Here is an 18,455-nt window from a genome sequence, read left to right as displayed (position 1 = left end):
TGTGTAAAGTTTTATTGAATTATCGGCTTCTGTTTTTGTGTGATTCCTTTTTTGATGTTAACAACATTAATATGCATTATAGTAAGTTTATTTTTATTTTAGGACATAATTTTTAAGTAACTACCTCTTTTGATCTCATTATGGACCTAATTCGAATCAGTATGTAATTACTTAAATCCTATCCAGTTGTTTGTTCAACTATGTAAGCAAGTTTCAATCCTGGTTGAGCGTAAGAGGAGGCCTTAAAGCCTTGGTTTCTCTGAGCCGACGCATGCGACGTGCGAGATGCGAGGCCGCCGCTGCGAACCATCTTCGCAATGACGCTGCGAGGCTTGTGGTTTCTCAGGCTGCGAGATCGCGTTGATCAGTCGTTGAGCGCATGGTGGATCTTGTCATCTGTTTGCTAATGCTGGAAGAGGAAGATAATGATGAAGAGGAAATGATCCTGCATTCTTTTTGGTGAAGACTGATATCTTCAAGAATAGGAAAAGCGAGGGTGCTTACAATATTCTTGTAAACCGCCATCTGATTGATAGTGAAACAAAATTCAAAAGTTATTTTGGAGTCTCAAAGGACCTCTTCTATAGAATTTTGTTTTCAATTAACCCATTAAAGCCCAAATTATTTTTTATTTAAAAAACTAAAAGAATGTATCTATTTCATAAGATGTCAAGAATATATTTTGTTTCTTCTGCCAATGCACCAAGTAGTTGAATATCACCCTGTCTATAAATAGACCGCTGGGCACTTATGATATCTGCGTATTCATTTGCAATAAAGTAAATATATTTTTTGTATATTTAATGTTTTATAACGAGAAACATTTACACCAATATAAATAAATTTATATATGGGGTTTAAGTATTAATGCAACAATACAATGCTACAGCAATCTACCCCCCCCCCTGGTAGAAGGGAAGAGAAGGCCTAATGGCCTTATCTCTACCAGGTTAAATAAATAGATAAATAAATAAATAAATAAATAAATAAATAAATAAATAAATAAATAAATAAATAAAATAAATAAAGTAATGAAACACACTTATTTTAGTAATGTCTGTCTTTACCGAGTGTGGTAAGGCTCAAAGCATCTTTGATAGAGAGTTACATCACACTTCTTGCGGAATGTTAATGGTCTGCATTTACACCATTCCATCCGGCAGTATTTCTGATAGGGTCGATTTGCCATGAAATGACCTCTATTATCAAACCTCATATCAAATTTCAGTCCTCGAGGTGATGAAATAGGGCACCCCATTCTCTTGCAGTTCGAATATATCTTGAGATATTGAACAGCCAAGTATCATCGGAATTCAAATAGGTCCAGGGAGTCTAGCCCATGTATTTCTCTGTAGATAATCCAACCATTTACTATATCCATATCCAACTTTCTGACCACTCTTTTCCACGGATTGAAGTGACATTTTCCTGCTAACCAGTTATCATGCTTCAATCAACCCATGTACTTACTGTAGTTCTCTATGATCTGTGGTCCACACCTGTGGAGTAACGGTTAGCGTGTCTGGCCGCGAAACCAGGTGGCCCAGATTCGATTCCCGGTCAGGGTAAGTTACCTGGTTAAGGTTTTTCCAGAGTTTTCCCTCAACTAAATATGAGCAAATGCTGGGTAACTGTCGGTGCTGGACCCCGGACTCATTTCACCGGCATTATCACCTTCATCTCATTCAGACGCTAAATAACCAGAGATGTTGATAAAGCGTCGTAAAATAAACTAACCTACATCATCCAGCCGCGAAACGAATCACGTGGAAGGGCGTTGTAATATTTTCTATTTAGCTTTAATATTGCTCTATGATAGCTCAGCACACGTCAGGGAGGTTTCAACTCTGTTGCTTGATGGGGACATCTGAAAATTTCGACCGAGTTTAAACCTTCCTGATGTACGATTGCCGTTTTTTTACACATTTTCTACAGATTTACGCTTCCCTATGCTATTCTACTACTAGATTCACGGTTATTTTCATCCAGTAGACAATATTTCCCTACTCCTCCTCCTTCTCCTTCTCCTCCATCATCATCATCATCATCATCATCGTCGTCGTCGTCATCGTCATCATCACTGTCCTTATTAATTATCTAGGATTAGGCCTTCTCGTCTGTTCCGCTTCAGACTGAACGCTGGTTAAAAGCCGGTCTCTCCACCACTTCCGACTTTTCGCCTCAAAATTTCGAGTACTTGAAAATATCCTCAGAATAGGGCATTAGTCCCTCAATGAGTGAGTTTCGTGGTTGGACTATTAGCTTAAGATCTCTAAACCTGCCTGCTTTTCTATCTACTGGGTGTTCATTTCAAAGTGTGTTATTTCGTCCCTGTTGTTGGGTCAGCGATTTGAAGCGAGTTTCAGCTTTTGTGTCAGAGAAGTTGCCTATTAATCAAGGCGTTCAATCTGAACTTGAGAACGTGTACGGTATAACTTGAACGTCGTAGCAACAGAGGGCGACCTGTACGGTCTGTGTGTTATCATAACCTCTTTAGAACTGTATTTTGCGCGGGCAGGGTATTTTTTTATCATCGTGTGCGTATGGCAACATTCCACAACACAAATCAAATGCCCCATGTCCATGTTGACTATCGAAGTTAATGTCAACAAATACGTAAGTAATTGTCTTAACCCTCTCCCCATATCCCGACAGTAAGAAAAAACTCACCTCTGTACATGTTTCGAAACAGTTCACATTCCTGACACTACTGGCGTTACCGAACGTATCGGTAAGTACTCTTCTGAATGAACGCCGTACTTGCTAGGCAACTTCTCTGGCAGATAATTAATACACCTCTGCGGAAGTGTAGGAAGATTGAATTCTCTAGGCTCATCGACTAGCCACGTGACGGCATAGAGCGAGCCATGACACACTTTGAACTGAACAACCAGTAGTATGATCCCATAGCCAGAGGATTCCGGTTTGTGAGGAATGGATTCTCGCTCTCATTCTCTCCCGTTTGCTCTAACACTGAACAACAAGAACTTTGCTCCGACTTAAAACAATGTGTCCCTTATGGTTTTGTGTGCGCTGAATCCGAAAATACATCTCCTTCCTTCGTATCACATAAGGTTTTTAAGATATACTATGATTTTACTTTTCGATAAGCGTTGTCCTAGGAAACATCTGGCGCGGGTTGGAGGTAGTAAACCAAGCTTAAAGCTAATGCATTTTATGAATTTATAACTTATTTCCGGTTTCTTATGGTTGTTGGCATTTTATTTTGTACTCCTAATAAATAAACAGATATTGGTCCCTTCTATTCAGTAAATTTCAAAACAGTTCAACGCGAGGTATACGTAATGAATAAACAAGGGTATGGTTTTCAGTATTTAAAAGAAAAGTTTAACGGTTTGAGTGAAAGCAAATTAAATGAGGGCATTTTCATCGGTCCACAAATTCACAAAGTTATGGCCGACTCTTTGTTTAAGGAAAAGCTTCCCATTACAGAAAAATGGCATGATGCGCTTTCAAAGATGTATGCTGAAATTTCCTTGGAAATTCTATGGCAGACAACTATATAGAACTTATTGTGCAAACCATGTCACGTGCTTATGAGAAAATAGGGTGTAATATGTCTCTCAAAATACACTTTTTACATTCTCATTTGAATTTCTTTTCTCCTAACCTTGGAGCAGTAAGCGACAAGCATGGGAAAAGAGTTCATCAAGAAAAATCTGAAATGGAAAGAAGATATAAAGGAAGATCATCATCCAGGATGCTTGGAAACTATTGTTGGTTTGTTGTAAAAGACAGTACCGGGTCTAGTTATAAACAGAAGTGATCCAGAACATTCGTTTAATGTAAATTCAAATTCCGAAAATTTTCTCATTATATGCATGAAATATTTTTTATTGTTGTTCTGTTTTAAACTATATAACATCATGTTTGTATCCATTACACATTTTTCAAGTATTATGAGGCGTTGTGAATCCAAAGTTTGTTGTCATTTTACCAGAAGCAGTGAAAAATTAAAAACAAGAAATTTTTCATTAAAAAATTCAATTCATTTTCCGCAGAAAATAGTATGTTATGGGGCAATTTGGATTTTAAATTCAGATTTAGGGTAAACATATTTGTAATATTCACCTATTTTTGTTTCGGAGCAAGATAAAAAATAAAAATTTGTTGTTCAGTGTAACCACAGATTACACTACTCCGGGAACCACGACTGGACGTGAATGGAGGTTTTCTCTACTCAACATATCTAAATTATAATAATTTCCTTTTCATATATACTTAATTTCTTCATTTATCTGTTTATGTGAACTCTCATATTGATATTCAACTTCTCACTCTCCTTTTTTTCACCTATGACGAAGATAAAGCCATTCTCCGAAACGTTGTGAATTCATTTACAATTAAGCAATGTAAAAATAATCCAATCTACATCTCTCCTGTACAACTCATCATTCTTTCTTCCCTCTAGATGCAAAGAAATTTGCTGAAGCCTCGCAGTGCGCGTCTCGCACAAATTCGGCCGGACGAATCTGTCCGAGGCGACGCAGCGAGACCTCTCTGCGACGCTGCGCAGCCAGCGCATCTCACAGCTGTAGAAACCACTCACTATCTCTAGTGTAGTCCAGATTTGTCTCGCACCTCGCATGCGTCGGTTCAGAAAAACCAATGCCGGCGCTACGTATCATTTTCGCAATGACGACGCTGAGAAGCTTGTGGTTTCTCATGCTGCGAGTTCGCGTGAATCAGTTGCTGAGCGCTTGTTATGTCCAATGGAATTCACCGTCTTGCCACTTTTGAAAGAATAAGCCAAAATTATCCTGCATTGTTAGTGGAGAAGACAGTGATATCTTCATCTGACTATTTGTCAACGCTATATGTATTTAATTATAATATTTTTCTTGTGGCGAAATTTGATATAGATAAACTGGAGAACGAAGAGAAAGAAGAAAATTTGAAGCAATTTTTCAAGAGAAAGCCACTAAATTAGAATCCACATCTGAAAATAATACTGAGTACTGGACTCATTTAAAAAGCTGTAAACCGGGGATGTCAAAGCGTCTGCACTGCGTGCTCTCAAGAACCTGCAAAACGTTTCCTTAAGATCGATGATTGCACTTTATCTAGCTGAAAAGTGAACCTTGTTGGATTTGTATTGCTTGTAGTATCAGCATGTAATGCAGGCGATTTAACATCCCTGCTGTGGACAGTTAACAGATTGGTTGGGTCACTGGCTGAGAAGAAGCTACCTACTGAAAGATGCACTGGAAAGAATTGTGAACGGGAAAAGAAGTTCGGAGCAGAAGTAATTATCAGATGATACACAACATAAGTTATTTGAAACGTATGTGGAGACTAATAGGAAGGCTGAAAATATGGAAGATTGAATAATGCTAGATTTGCAGTGAAAGATCTGCTGTTGGGAAGAACACTGTCAGTGAATGAATACGGTTTTACTGCTACGTGCACAGTATTTGCGATCAGTAGGCTGTCTTTTTCTACTCTACCTAGGCTATCTAATTTCAATTTTTTTCTAGACACGTTAGTATTTTCTTCATATATCCGTTCTTGTGAACGCTCACATTCGTTTTTCATCTCTTACGTATTTTATATTCCGCTCTTTGCAATCTATTGTTGGTTAGTCAAGAAGAATAGGTGTTTGTAACGACTCCGACGAGAAGGCTACCCTTCTCACCTCCTCCTTTTCTCACCTGAATAGGGAGATAGAACCAATAATCGAAAAGTTGTGAATTCTTTTAAATTGAAGGAGTGAAAACATGTGAATTTACAACTTTTCTTTACCACCCACCATTGTTTCTTCCCTCTAGATTCAAAGCCATTTGCTGAAGCCTCGCAGTTCACGCGTTTCATAAATCCGGCTGCGCGATTCGGTGCGAGACGACGCTGCGAGGCCTCTCTGCGAACCTCTGCAGATTGCGCACCTCGCAGCCATAGAAACCACTCACTATCTCTCATGTAGTCCAGATTTGTGCGAGGCGGGCCTCGCACCACGCACGTCGCATGCGTCGGTTCAGAAAAACCAAGGCTTAACTTTGCCAGGTTAAATAAAGCCATTATTATTATTATTATTATTATTATTATTATTATTATTATTATTATTATTATTATTATTATGTTGCTGGCACTTCCCTCGATCTGAGGTAGAAAAGATTCTGTATGCCGGAGCCTTCTGTGCAAAGCAACAAACAATTGTGCTTTTAGAACACAACGATTTGGATATATTTGCTGATAAAGCTCCTTTTCCACATTTCCTGATGCTCCATACATTAAATGAATGCGATATTGGCTAATTCAGCATTAGTGAATCCTTCCATAACGTTAAATATTGAACATAATGTACTTTCTGCAAGGTTAATAAGCTTTAGCTGAATTAAAATATGTGTGCTACACTATGTGACAGAGAAACGTGCATATAGACTAAATTGAAAAGCTGGCTTTTCATTATATGATAATTCGTAAAACGTTACACCATAAAATACTTGATACATTTATGGGAAAGCTATTAGAGCAAGGTAAAACGTAAGTACAATCATTTAACATACATGTCTATTAAATATAAAAATATTTGCACGTATACTCCTTAGAATCCTGCATAAGTAAAGAGATGATGAAACGTTTCTGCAAGGCAATATAGACTATAATGCGTACTGACAATGCTCTACTCGGTAACTCAGGAGAAATAGTAAATAATTTAGAGGATGATAATGTGGAATATTCTGAACAAAAAGTCAATGTCAATGAATGTAGAGATACAGCCATTTTAGTGCTATACATAACAAGCGTTGTAAGTAGTGATAAGGAAACGAATTACTGAATTATTACGTTGATTTCCTATTCTCATATCAATACATTTGAACTTTTCAGTGCACTTTTCCTCTCTATTGATAACAGTAAGTGCTGCGCTTCTGAAGTCACTTTGTGTTTCTTTAATGAGGGAAGCAGTATTCATAATGCAAGCTACCAATTAATTTCTTGTGTTTACTTTCTTTCTTTGTTTATTTCGTCCTTCATACACCCACACAGACAAATGCTGACAAGAGTAACACCTGGGAAACTAAGTGGTCGATGAACGTGATCACAGCGGTCGGTGTAACTTTTTAGATGATGTGTCACCTGACGGCTAAAATGTACAGGAGCTCCGTCATGCTGGAAAACTATGACTATCATTATAACCAAGGTATCTACGAAGGGATGTTTCTGTACATCCATTATGAAGAGTGCTGCCTTCCAGAAGATTAATAATTCTTCCTTAATCACATTTTATAATATTTAATAATGTTGTGGTTTTGCTAACAACTCAATACATGAGATTTCATAAATTAATAGGCTTATCTTATTAATTTGTTTATCAAGAACTTTTTTCAATACGATAACTTTCATGAATTTATTCTTCTCTTTTCAGGTAAGACAAAATGATGTTCCCGAATAGTCTTGTATTCAACATTCCTGGTATAAATCTCTAGGTGAGTTATGATATTTTCTCTCTAAATGTTAAGTTGTCCAATATTCACTATAGAATGATTTAATGCATTCTTATATCCACAAATGCAAATGTAAATCCATGGGAGAAATGTATTTACTCTTACTATTCTTCCTGAATCATCTGATATAAATATCCGTGGAATTAACGTCTTAGATCAAAATACTCACTCGAAAAACTTAATCCTTCCTCCTTCGAGACTCCTTTGCCATACTGTTCCGACCCCTCCTATGTGGACGAGGCCCAGGATGATGACCACGATGCTGGCCATCATCATCACTGTCGCCTGCAGGAAGTCTGTCCAAACCACAGCCTTGATCCCGCCCTGGAAATTGAAACCGAGTGTGTAAAGTACTAAAATTACTGAACCTTAGTATCGCGAGATCCAACAAGCAGTGGAGTTCCCAACCCCGCACACAAGGTCATGAATGTTGTGGGAAGGTGTGACGGTACATCCCGACAGCAGTGAACAGCCTAGTTTGGTGTAATGGAGTTGTACTGGTTGCGTGTTATGACATTATTGGTGTGTTAATGTTTGGAAAATGAAGGAAGTGAAAGAATGACTTTTCCTGTAGCACAGAGAACTTTCATTCTGAACTTTCATTAGTGAGAAACAAAGGTTATAGCAACAGTTATTGTATGCGAACTTTTTTAAGCAAAGGTGTAATTAAAGTAATGAAAAAATATTTTTCTTGCCTTAAGTTTATAGAAAGGTGATGAAAAGGAATATACGTTATCTTTTTCTTAGAATTGACGAAATCTAAGATGCGTATTCTGTGTGTTTTTTTAGGTTCTTCGCATATTATGTAACATAATATGCTCACAGGTTTCTGTGCCTGGTGTAATTTCGTTAATTGAAATCGACTTGGCCTTTAAAGAATACTCACCAGCATAGTGTAGAATATACAGACGAGGGAGATGACAGGGGTGATGATGTAGATATTCAAACCAGTTACTAAAACAGAATAATTTTCGTGTTCAAAAAAATACGTAATTTACACCGATATAGAATTCAAAACCTTTTTTTATAGTCTTCCTGATAATACAAAAGTAGATTTTTTTTGTTCTACCATCTGTATCTTGCTTACTTGTTTTGATATTGATCGATAATTTCTACTACACTACTATACACTAGTAGGTGACAGAGTGACAACATCTGGAAGACTGAAAGATCAATAGCTAAGCGGCAGGAGGCCGAGAACTGTGACAAGTTTAGAATGGCTTAGATGAGGGAACAGATATGCCACAGGAGGCCGAGGACTATGGCAGTTATAAAATAGAATATAATGGGTAAGATGAAGGGATAACTAAGCGACAGGAGCACGAGAACTGTGGCAAAGTTATAGTGGGTAAGATGAGGGGACAGCTGAGTGACAGAAGTCCAAGGACTTTGTCAAGGCTAGTAGGTTAGATGAGGGCATAGATAAGTGACAGGAGGCTATGGACTGTGAAAGATTAGACTGGATTAGATAAGGAGATAACTAAGTGACTGAAGGCCGAGGATTGTGACAGGGCTAGAGTAGATTAGATGATTGGATAACAAGGTAAGTGACAGAAGGCTATGGACTGCGCCAGAGGGCCGTGGACTCAAATAAGTTTAGAGGGGTAGAAGGGTGGAAAGCCGCCCCATTTATCTCTAGTAGTAATCTTGAAGTGGGTTGGGAATAATAAATATTTTTAGGTCGGTACCAAGGGCTCTTTTGAGTAAAAAAGAGCTCATATAAACACATGTACAGGGACATCATTTTATTTTTACTAACATTTTTAATATTAACTTGTCTATACCTCTGGATCAACGCCGTTTGCTATCCCCTTCCACGACAGGAGTTCGATGATACTGACGTAATATACAAACAAATCACTTCACTAGGTATAGGAAGGAAGAAAGTAGTTCATCCATTTATGTAAACTAGGAAATATTGCGCTTTTGAGTTTAATCATTTTCATTAGGTTTTTGTTTAATAAAAATACAGTACAGTATTAACAATGAGTGTTTTTACTCACGAACTGAGCTGTCCATGTGGACGTATTCATTGTGCAGTGTATATTATAGTGTCCACAACACATTAGCGTACAATATAGAGAATGAAGTTAAATTGAAAAATAATCATAATATGGATATTAAACACATTTCGTACAGGCTTCAGCTCTAATGGGCATATTATCGCACTAATTATAATATATTGTACTTAATTCCAATTACCAGTTCCTCGTACTAGTAACTCATGTTGAAATAATTCTGTACCTACTCTATAAAAGAGTACCTTACGTACTGTAAATTCAATCTTCACTTCTGCCCGAAAAGATAAAATTACTCAGACATACTATCTACTGTCCGTCCAAGTGGTTATTTCGTAGGGTCGTAGAAAGGAGGGAAATCACGTGACAGTTAATTACTTAACGAAGCCCTTTTATTTAAGTTATTTTAAACAGTAGTATAATACAACGTAGACGTCCAATTCCTAACAGAAATTAATGTTCTGAGAAAAGAGCTAAGACAGCCCAGCCACTAGCTGGCGAATAAAGGCTGGTGGGGGAAACCGGGATACGACGTAGGCAAATGGACGACAGTACCTGTGCGAAAATGATTCAATATTGAAAGCTCTTTCGTCACTGGAAAATGCGAACATATTTTTGGAACGTACTGTGGCTACTATGACTGTATATGCGGTCTTGGATCTGTGTGGAAGACGGTTGAAGGGGTGGGAGTGAAGTACATTCAAAAACTGAGGTACAATAAAAATTGAAGTAAAAATAAAATGATGTCCCTGTACAATTTCCAATTGGCGTGGAGACTCATTTATATACTAGCACAGTCACGAAGCTTGATTTGTTGATGGTACTAGGAACAATAGACTGTGCCGGTACTATTTCGCATTGTTTGTAATGAGGCGATAACAGGGATCCTAGTGGTTATCAACTATTTATGGATGCATATTTACTGTGATTTGAGCTTCGTGACTTTATACACTTGACTGTGATACTATCACACAATAAACTGTTTACTATTCCTCCTGGACTCTAAGCGGAGTAAACCAAAACTATTGCGAAATATAGTGCAAAAACAAAATGAGTAGGCCTAACCAGTGCAGGAGAAAATAAAATAAAGAGATATTCCAATTACAGACCAGGAAGGCCCCCAGGGCAAACGGGAAGTTATGCGTCCCACCTTGCAGAAAATCGGAGAAAAAATCATAGGGTTCTTAGTCACACGTAAAAAAATAAAAAGGGGGAATGTGATTGAGAGTAGTAGGAAGCTAGATGAATTAAGGAAGAAAGAGAAAATATGTATAAAATAAACATGGTAGGACTACGAGATGTATGATAGGAAAAAAATTAAACCTCATGTCGTGCATTTTAAGGGCACATAAGAGGATATGCCGAAGTGAAATCTTTTGTCATGCTTTCACCGTTGCAAAAAAAAATCGTGTTTAATGTATGACGTTTGGTATGAGTAAAGTAGGACACTTGCCTTCACTGAGAGCTAGAGCGGGCACATAGATGACGATGGGGATGTAGAGAATGCTGGCCACTGTGCACAGTACTGACGCCATAACCCGTACGCTCCGGTTGAATCGCAGTTGCAAGTACTGCAAAATATGATTAAAATTAGTTAATGTGATGCAGCTACTGAGAAGACATAGACTACTTAAATAATATCTTTACAACTTGTCTGCCTATTTAGACTTCTTTATATGCAAGGCTTATCTACGGACCTCGCAGTGAGAATGATGGTTGTGAAGTGTTGCTACCTTTTCTCATTATCCATAAATCTATGGCTCCAAGGTAAAATGTGATGCCATTTCTTGCAGTTTTTCAGGAGCGAGCATTTAAAGTTTGAAAACCCGTATAAAATCATAGGAGTCATTTTCATAACAACGGGTTAGGGAGAAAAAAAATTAGAGATATGCTTGTAATGTTTTTCCACAATGAATATACTATCACGATACATAACATATAGCAAAATCTTATTATATATACATACACATACATATAACATTCTACCAGATAAGATATTATTTCCAATTATACATTTTTGAGTCTGCACGATATATGATAGGCCCTACTGATTATTATTGACGTAAATATAACATTTTCGACTTGGAACCACAGAAATGTACAGAAAGTAACGGAAAATTGTATTCAAAATTTAGTGTAATTTAAAACTCCTGTGCACCAAAGTTTTAAACCAGAGTATTAAAAAGAGATGGAATACAGGAACGGAGTGAAATAATACACCAGGTATTCAGGACGAATAGCTGATATTGTATGTAACAAAAATGTGTAATACTGTATTTGTGGAAAGTCGATAGTTTTTTGAGAAAAAGCAAATGTTTTTTCCAAAATGCTAAACACTCTCTTATTCGCTAACTGTTGCGAGTAGGATCGTGAATTTTTGTCGTTATTGATAGAAAAGACTAATGAAAATCATTTATCCCTGTAGCATATTCCAAAAGCGTGCACAATTTTCGTGTAAATTTAATTTAAAAAAACAAGTCTCTGAACGATATGAGCAGATTGCAACGTCGTTGCGAGATAGGGAGGTTCATGTAAAGAGACAGATCTGAGTTTGTTGACCTCTTACATCTGTATTGCAAGAAGAAAAAAAGACTGATCTTGCCAGAGTGCTGAAACTTCTAACTTAATTTTCTAATTTACCCGTGCATTTAATCACGAAGTGTAATTAGGTTTTCTATTTCTTTAAGTGTATTCTATAGTTCCTTTCAATCTGCAGGATTATTTCACTTCCACCCTGTATATACTACTTAATAACATACGTTTCTAAATAGCTTTAAAAATCTACTTCAGATGTAGATTTATATAAAAGTATTTTTCTGAAATATAAATATTGAGGGATGTGTGTTTTCAGAAATTGTCCTGGTGCTATCTGAACTTATAAGAAGGCTTGGTAATTGTGAATTATGTAGGTATGGTGAAATTATAGCAAGAAAAACGGCAGTATATCGAATAACCTTGTTACTTTTATGTAAAAACCGAGAAAGAAAATTTGAGCTACCTGAATTTTCTAAGTTCCAGTTATACTGCGCATGATCACTGAGCGTGCGCAATATGTTATGACTGAAACTTGGAAAATTCAAGTGACCCAAATTTTTTTTTCTGAGTCTGTACAACATAAATTATACTTCATCTCTATTAATTCGGACAACGTGCTCTGTTTGTAAAATTACTTGCAATACTTTTATGCCTGATGCATAAGGAATTGTAACAGTGTTTATTGTCATTACTTATCAGAATTAATTTTCTCACTTTACCTCGAAAATAGATGTAAGTTGCAGTTCGTAGAATACTGGGAGGTACAGGTAATAGTTCACTGCCATTGCGAGAGGATAGAATGCGGTGCGAAGCCAGTACAGTGTCCCGTACGTGTAGGCTTCTGCAGGATCTCCCACAATCGTTATGCCGGAGATATCGCTGAAATATGCACACACATTTAAACTAAAAGGAATAACAGGAAAATCTCGTATTGTTCTCCAATTTATTTTCCTGGTACATACTTGGTTTCTGCATTTTTTTTTTAAATGCAATAGAAGTTTTTTTTTTTTACTTTGAAATAATTTACTTTTCTGTAGTAACTGGCTCCGACATCTCTATTTAAACGACTTTATTTATAAATCTCGTCCTTCCGCTCGGTATTTTACGTCTGCTTCTGCTCATGACACTCCTACAGTCACACTCCATTTTCTCTCCTGGTGCAAGCAATTCATTCTGAAATTGATTCCTGACGGTCTCTAGGTAGCATACATTCATTCGTGAAAATGGTTAGACAGTTGGCTCTAGAGTAACGCATTTTTTTGTGTAAAAGCTACTTTAAATACGAATCAGTTTGTCGTGCGCATGTGGAATTTAGTCAGACATTTCCTGATCAATTGTCTCCTTTCAGATTTGTAGTTCACGATACCTTGCAAACCTTTGAATCTACTGGTTCATTGCAGAATATAACAAATGAGCGAAAACTTTAGTTTCCACATAGAAAAACTAGACGAATGTGCCCCAAATCTTGAACATACGCCAACAAAATTACTAAGTAAACAAAAAAAATATATTCTCACACATGGATATATCTGAAGTCTATAAAGTAAGATTTATACAATTTTTAAGAAGCGGAGTTGAAGAACGGGCACTGCCGGCTGAGGCACGCTTAATGGCCGAGACGTAAAATACCGCCTAAGCGGACAAGTTTATAAATACAATCCTTTAAATAAAGACGTCGGGAGCACAACTGAATAACAAAATGTTTAGAAACGTATATTGCAAATCTCCTTTGGTTTATAATAAACATTTTCAAGAAGGATAGCATACGTGTGAACTCCTCTTCTGTACGAAAATAAACTCGTTCACATTGTTGGGTTTATTGGATATTTCGTAAGCATTTCAATTGCAAATGAATTCGAATTTTCGTTCCACAATTTCCTATAATTTTCTCTGTTAGTATGCTTGCAATATAGAAGTTACATATTCAAATATTTTGATTTGTTATTCCCTTGAAAGAGTCTGTATATTATGGAAAAATGTTTAGGTTTGGTACTTGTAGCTATATTTGAGTAAGTTCTGGTACTTTCAGTTATGTTTGAGTAAGTTCTACTTCGTTTTTGTTATACGCCATTTCTACTGTTACAATTTTTTTGGTTAAGGGGAATTGTAAGTGAACGAATGGGGAAAATCGTTATAAATCTGCTGAAATTTGAATTAAAGATACACAAATGTAGTAGCTAAAATTTTAAAAAATTCTTACTGCGTTATAATTAATATTTCCTTTTTAAGTTTTGAAGTATTAGACATAATTCTAAGGAGCACAGATTTCTCTTTAGTTACTATTAAACGCTTTGTGAAAATATATTTTATAATTTACATATAGTGAAGAAAAAACAGAAAGGTTAAGTTAAGAATTTGAAACGTTGTGCAATATATTATAGCACCGGTACATGGGAAATATATTACTTTTACATTGGTGTAAACATTTCTAATATTTTAAAATAAATTATGAATATTAATCGAAATTACTTTTGATAATCAAATTAATATTTATTGCGACTCAAATGACCATAAAAACAATATTTTCATAGTCACTTTTAAAGATAATATTCGTATTATTAAGAACTACGAATGACAATCAAGAATCAAGCTTCTAAAGTAATTTGTTTTTGATACGCCCTTATACAAAAAAAAAAAAATAAATAAAAATAGAAATATATTTTCCCACATTGTTATTGTTGTTTTTGTTTAGTCAACTATCCGAAGACAGGTCTGAACCTTATAAATGATACCAAAAAGCTTCAGTTATGAGGCAACTAGGCCAGGGGAAAATGGGGTAGGGTGGCCAGTTTCTTTCCCCCCCCGTTGCATACATCGCCGATTAGATACATGTTACTCTAATCAGACTTCAGATGCACACAAACAATTTGTTCTTCCTCCAACACATATAGTCAAATGAGATGTACTGCCTGATAACCAGGCTTCGAGACTTTGGACCCGATACAATAAGTTTACTGTGCTTGCACTATAGGTTGCTGACTCGCTGCAGGTAGATAGAGATGTGTTGAGGTAACAACGTTGCTATTTTTTAGTAGAGTACGGTAGTATGGAGGAAACACACATATGTACATTCTGAAAGTAAATGTACAGTACATTACACAATGACAATGTCAAGAGAATGTGAAAAGCATTATTTATTCTCCTGTTTTTTATAAGCATTTGTGTTTAATTATACACAGTGTTAATGGTGGAAATAAGCATGTAGCAATTTTAATTTCTTCATTTATCCTATTGACCGTCTTTAGGAAGTGCAGTTACAGTACCCAATTGCAATGTACCTACTACAAGATACATTCTCAGTGTCTCAAACGTAAATCTTTTTCGGTTATCTGCCAAAGTTTGCATTGTAGAAAACTACGCTCTACGTCGCATGACGTGATAGGAGCAAAACGAAAAACAAACTAACATCATTGCAGTCTCTAAGAGCGTTTTCTTTTGCGTATTTGTTGGCATTCATTCTACAATAACTGTAATTTAGCACAGTTATAATGATATTTCCGTACATTAATTTACAATTCCTTGTAGGTATAACACAATAATATAATTCCTTGCTTTGAAAAAGATGCTGCGAAGTATAGAATATACACATGTTAAGTATTTTAGTTGTGAGTGGCTTTGGGATACCTACACTGATAGTTGAGCAAACCCAAATTCTTTGTCTCAAGAGAGAGATTGTCATTCGGGAACTTAGAAAGTTCATAGATTCGTGGAATTTTGTAAAGTTTTGATTGCTCCTTCTCTTATAGGCTACTGTTCAGAGTGCTGAGTATTTAGTGAAAAATTTTCACAAAATAGAAATGGAAATTATTACACCCCTAACAATATATACACTAATAAATTCACTAAAAGTACCTAAATGGGTAAATAAATAAATAGATATATGGATGACGGACAAGCGACGGACGGACGGGCAGGGAGATAAGCAGAGAAGCAGGTAAATAGATTTATAGGATAATGACTAAATAAATAAATAAATTAATAAATAAAGGAAAATAAATTAATATATAGATAGATAACTAAATATATAGGTAAATAAATAAATAAATGAAAAATTATACAATCAAATAAATAAATAAATAAGTGAATGAATGAATGAATGAATGAATGAATGAATGAATGGTCGAGTGGACGAGTGAATGATTGGATGAGTACATAAAACAAATTAATTAATTAATTCATTCATTCATTCATTTGAACTGATGAAACAGACCTGGTCTGAATGGATGATTGATTCACTCTTACCTGGCCAAAAGTGACACAGCCACAGGTAACGTGGCCATGGATTTTCCTCCCAGTAAATACTCCATCGGAGTGTCAGACTTTTTACCCCAGAAGCCGAAGTAGATGCCGATGATTGTGGACAGGAGTAGCATGAGAACGAAGAAACTGTAGTCGAGCCAGCCGAAGAAGAGCTCTACAGCCCCTTCGACCGGGTTGCCCGTGGAGTTCATAGTGCTCTGAAACAATGCGAGAACAAACTTTTTATTTAATTTCATCCATCTCTTGAGTAATATTTAATTATTATCAATTCTTCATGTTTTTTCTCTTTATTTATTGTTCTTGTTGGCTCTTCTTTTCTTTCATTTTCATTTTTACATTATTTCTCTCATTTTTCGCTCTTTTGTGTGTATTAATGCTAGAGTTTTACTTCTTTCCCTTTTAACGGGATCAACCATACACACAAGACACACATATTGTGAAACAAACGCCAATCAAGTATTATTAACGCGACGGTGATTGTGCGCTATATAGCTACACCAACGCTCTCTGCTCCCACTCCTCTAATTTTCGAAAGCGGCCGACAAGCATTCACTCTGTCGCCAAGGTTTAACTCAACACTGGGGCATCTCATTTATAACTGCCACATTCATAGCACAGACATATTTGAAACTACATTTTCAGGCAATGTCAAGCTTGCAAAATTTCATTTCATTTTATGTTTTGTTTTTTATAGATCTTATATTGGCATTGAAGCTTTAACATGTAGGAGAAGTCAAAATTTTCCAAGATTACGATATTTTTTGGCGAGATGAAGTGAAGTAAGGCCTATAACTCGTCACAGACCACCCGGATCCGCTCCGCGGCTGGGAAAAATCTCGGAAAAAACAACCATGTAGCCTAATCAGATCAAACGGGGGTCCAACCCAAGCCCGAGCTCATCTCCGGATCAGCAGGCCAGTGATTCTGCCAATTGAGTTACGTTGGTGGCTCTTTAAAAATATATATTGTATATAGGAAGCAGGTGATTCAATATACAAACCTAAACAATTATTCATCATAATGAAAGTTTATTGTTTCAGTCATTGACTTTACTGTTGTGTATGTTTTAGGTGTTAACCTTTACATGATATATAGTCAACTCAATTTTATATTTTAACTTTTTTTAGCCTCACAATATTATCTCATTAATAATCCAGCCCACATGTGAAGACTTGCAAACGCATTTCTATTGTGCATTATACGTACACTTTTAAATGTTGACATTAGGGGCACCTATATTTGAATATTAGAATATTAATGTTTATAATTATATTAATTTTAACAGGTTTTATCCCCGTATGTCATTAAACATGTATTGTATATGCAGAGAATGTAGAGAGTAATGATATTGCAAAATTGATTGTTCGTATCTGAAGATGTTGACACTGTTCAACGAAAACGTTTATACGTCTTGTAACTTATAATGTAAAGGTTAACACCTAAAACATACACAGCAGTAAAGTCAATGACTGAAACAATAAACTTTCATTATACATATAGACTTTTCTGAAAATCTACATAAAATGAATTGCAAAAAATTATTCATCAGTTAAGCTATAAAATATAATATATAGCTGATAAGTTAATTCAATTTAAAAACTTAAACAATTCAATTACTTCAGATATACAAAAATTGATAATACACATCATGCAAATTACTACCGTCCTCTCCCCTTAAGCTATACAAAAATATATAATACATAGTAAAGAGTTTAATTCAATTTACAAGCACATTTTTGTTGAGCTATATAAAATTATACATTTCATATCTAGTAAAATAATTCAATTTTCAAACATATGAGCTTCATTTAAAGTCTCTAGGGACATTAATAGTCCGCTGTTAATCAGGAAATGTATTAACTTACAAGCACCTGATTGATTCCTCAAGAACGTCTGCACATCACGTTCCATGGAAACAGAACTACAGCGTCGAGATTTGCGTTTCTTGCGGGTACTAGTGACACTGAACTTTGAAGAGGCCAAATAGCTTCCAGAGATAAAATTCCTTGTATTTGCTTTTACTGCAGCTGTCATCTAAAGTTAATACCGCAGCTCTGAGAGAACAGAATTAATACAAGCCTCATAATTCACTGCGTGGTCTATATAAATAATCATTATATTATCTCATTAATAATCCAGCCCACATGTGAAGACTTGCAAACGCATTTCTATTGTGCAT

At 36.0% G+C, this 18,455-nt stretch overlaps 1 protein-coding gene across 1 annotated transcript in view; it reads right to left on the bottom strand.

The window, feature by feature from the left end:
- LOC138712076 (sodium-coupled monocarboxylate transporter 1-like) overlaps positions 1–18,267 on the bottom strand; it is a 38,412-nt gene extending 20,145 nt beyond the window's left edge. The window contains exons 1-6 of the mRNA XM_069843467.1: positions 18,142–18,267; positions 16,259–16,473; positions 12,736–12,895; positions 10,935–11,052; positions 8,350–8,417; positions 7,633–7,787 (exon numbers count right to left, since the gene is read on the bottom strand). Coding sequence (XP_069699568.1) covers positions 7,633–7,787; positions 8,350–8,417; positions 10,935–11,052; positions 12,736–12,895; positions 16,259–16,467 — 710 coding nt within the window. The 5' untranslated portion in view covers positions 16,468–16,473; positions 18,142–18,267. The remainder of the gene's footprint in view (positions 1–7,632; positions 7,788–8,349; positions 8,418–10,934; positions 11,053–12,735; positions 12,896–16,258; positions 16,474–18,141) is intronic.
- Positions 18,268–18,455: the final 188 nt, after the last annotated feature.

The sequence above is a fragment of the Periplaneta americana genome, chromosome 13, assembly GCF_040183065.1.
Source record: "Periplaneta americana isolate PAMFEO1 chromosome 13, P.americana_PAMFEO1_priV1, whole genome shotgun sequence".
In the NCBI taxonomy this organism is placed as follows: Eukaryota; Metazoa; Arthropoda; class Insecta; order Blattodea; family Blattidae; genus Periplaneta; species Periplaneta americana.
Note: the sequence above shows the minus strand (reverse complement) of the source record. Positions and strands in the feature narration are given on the sequence as shown.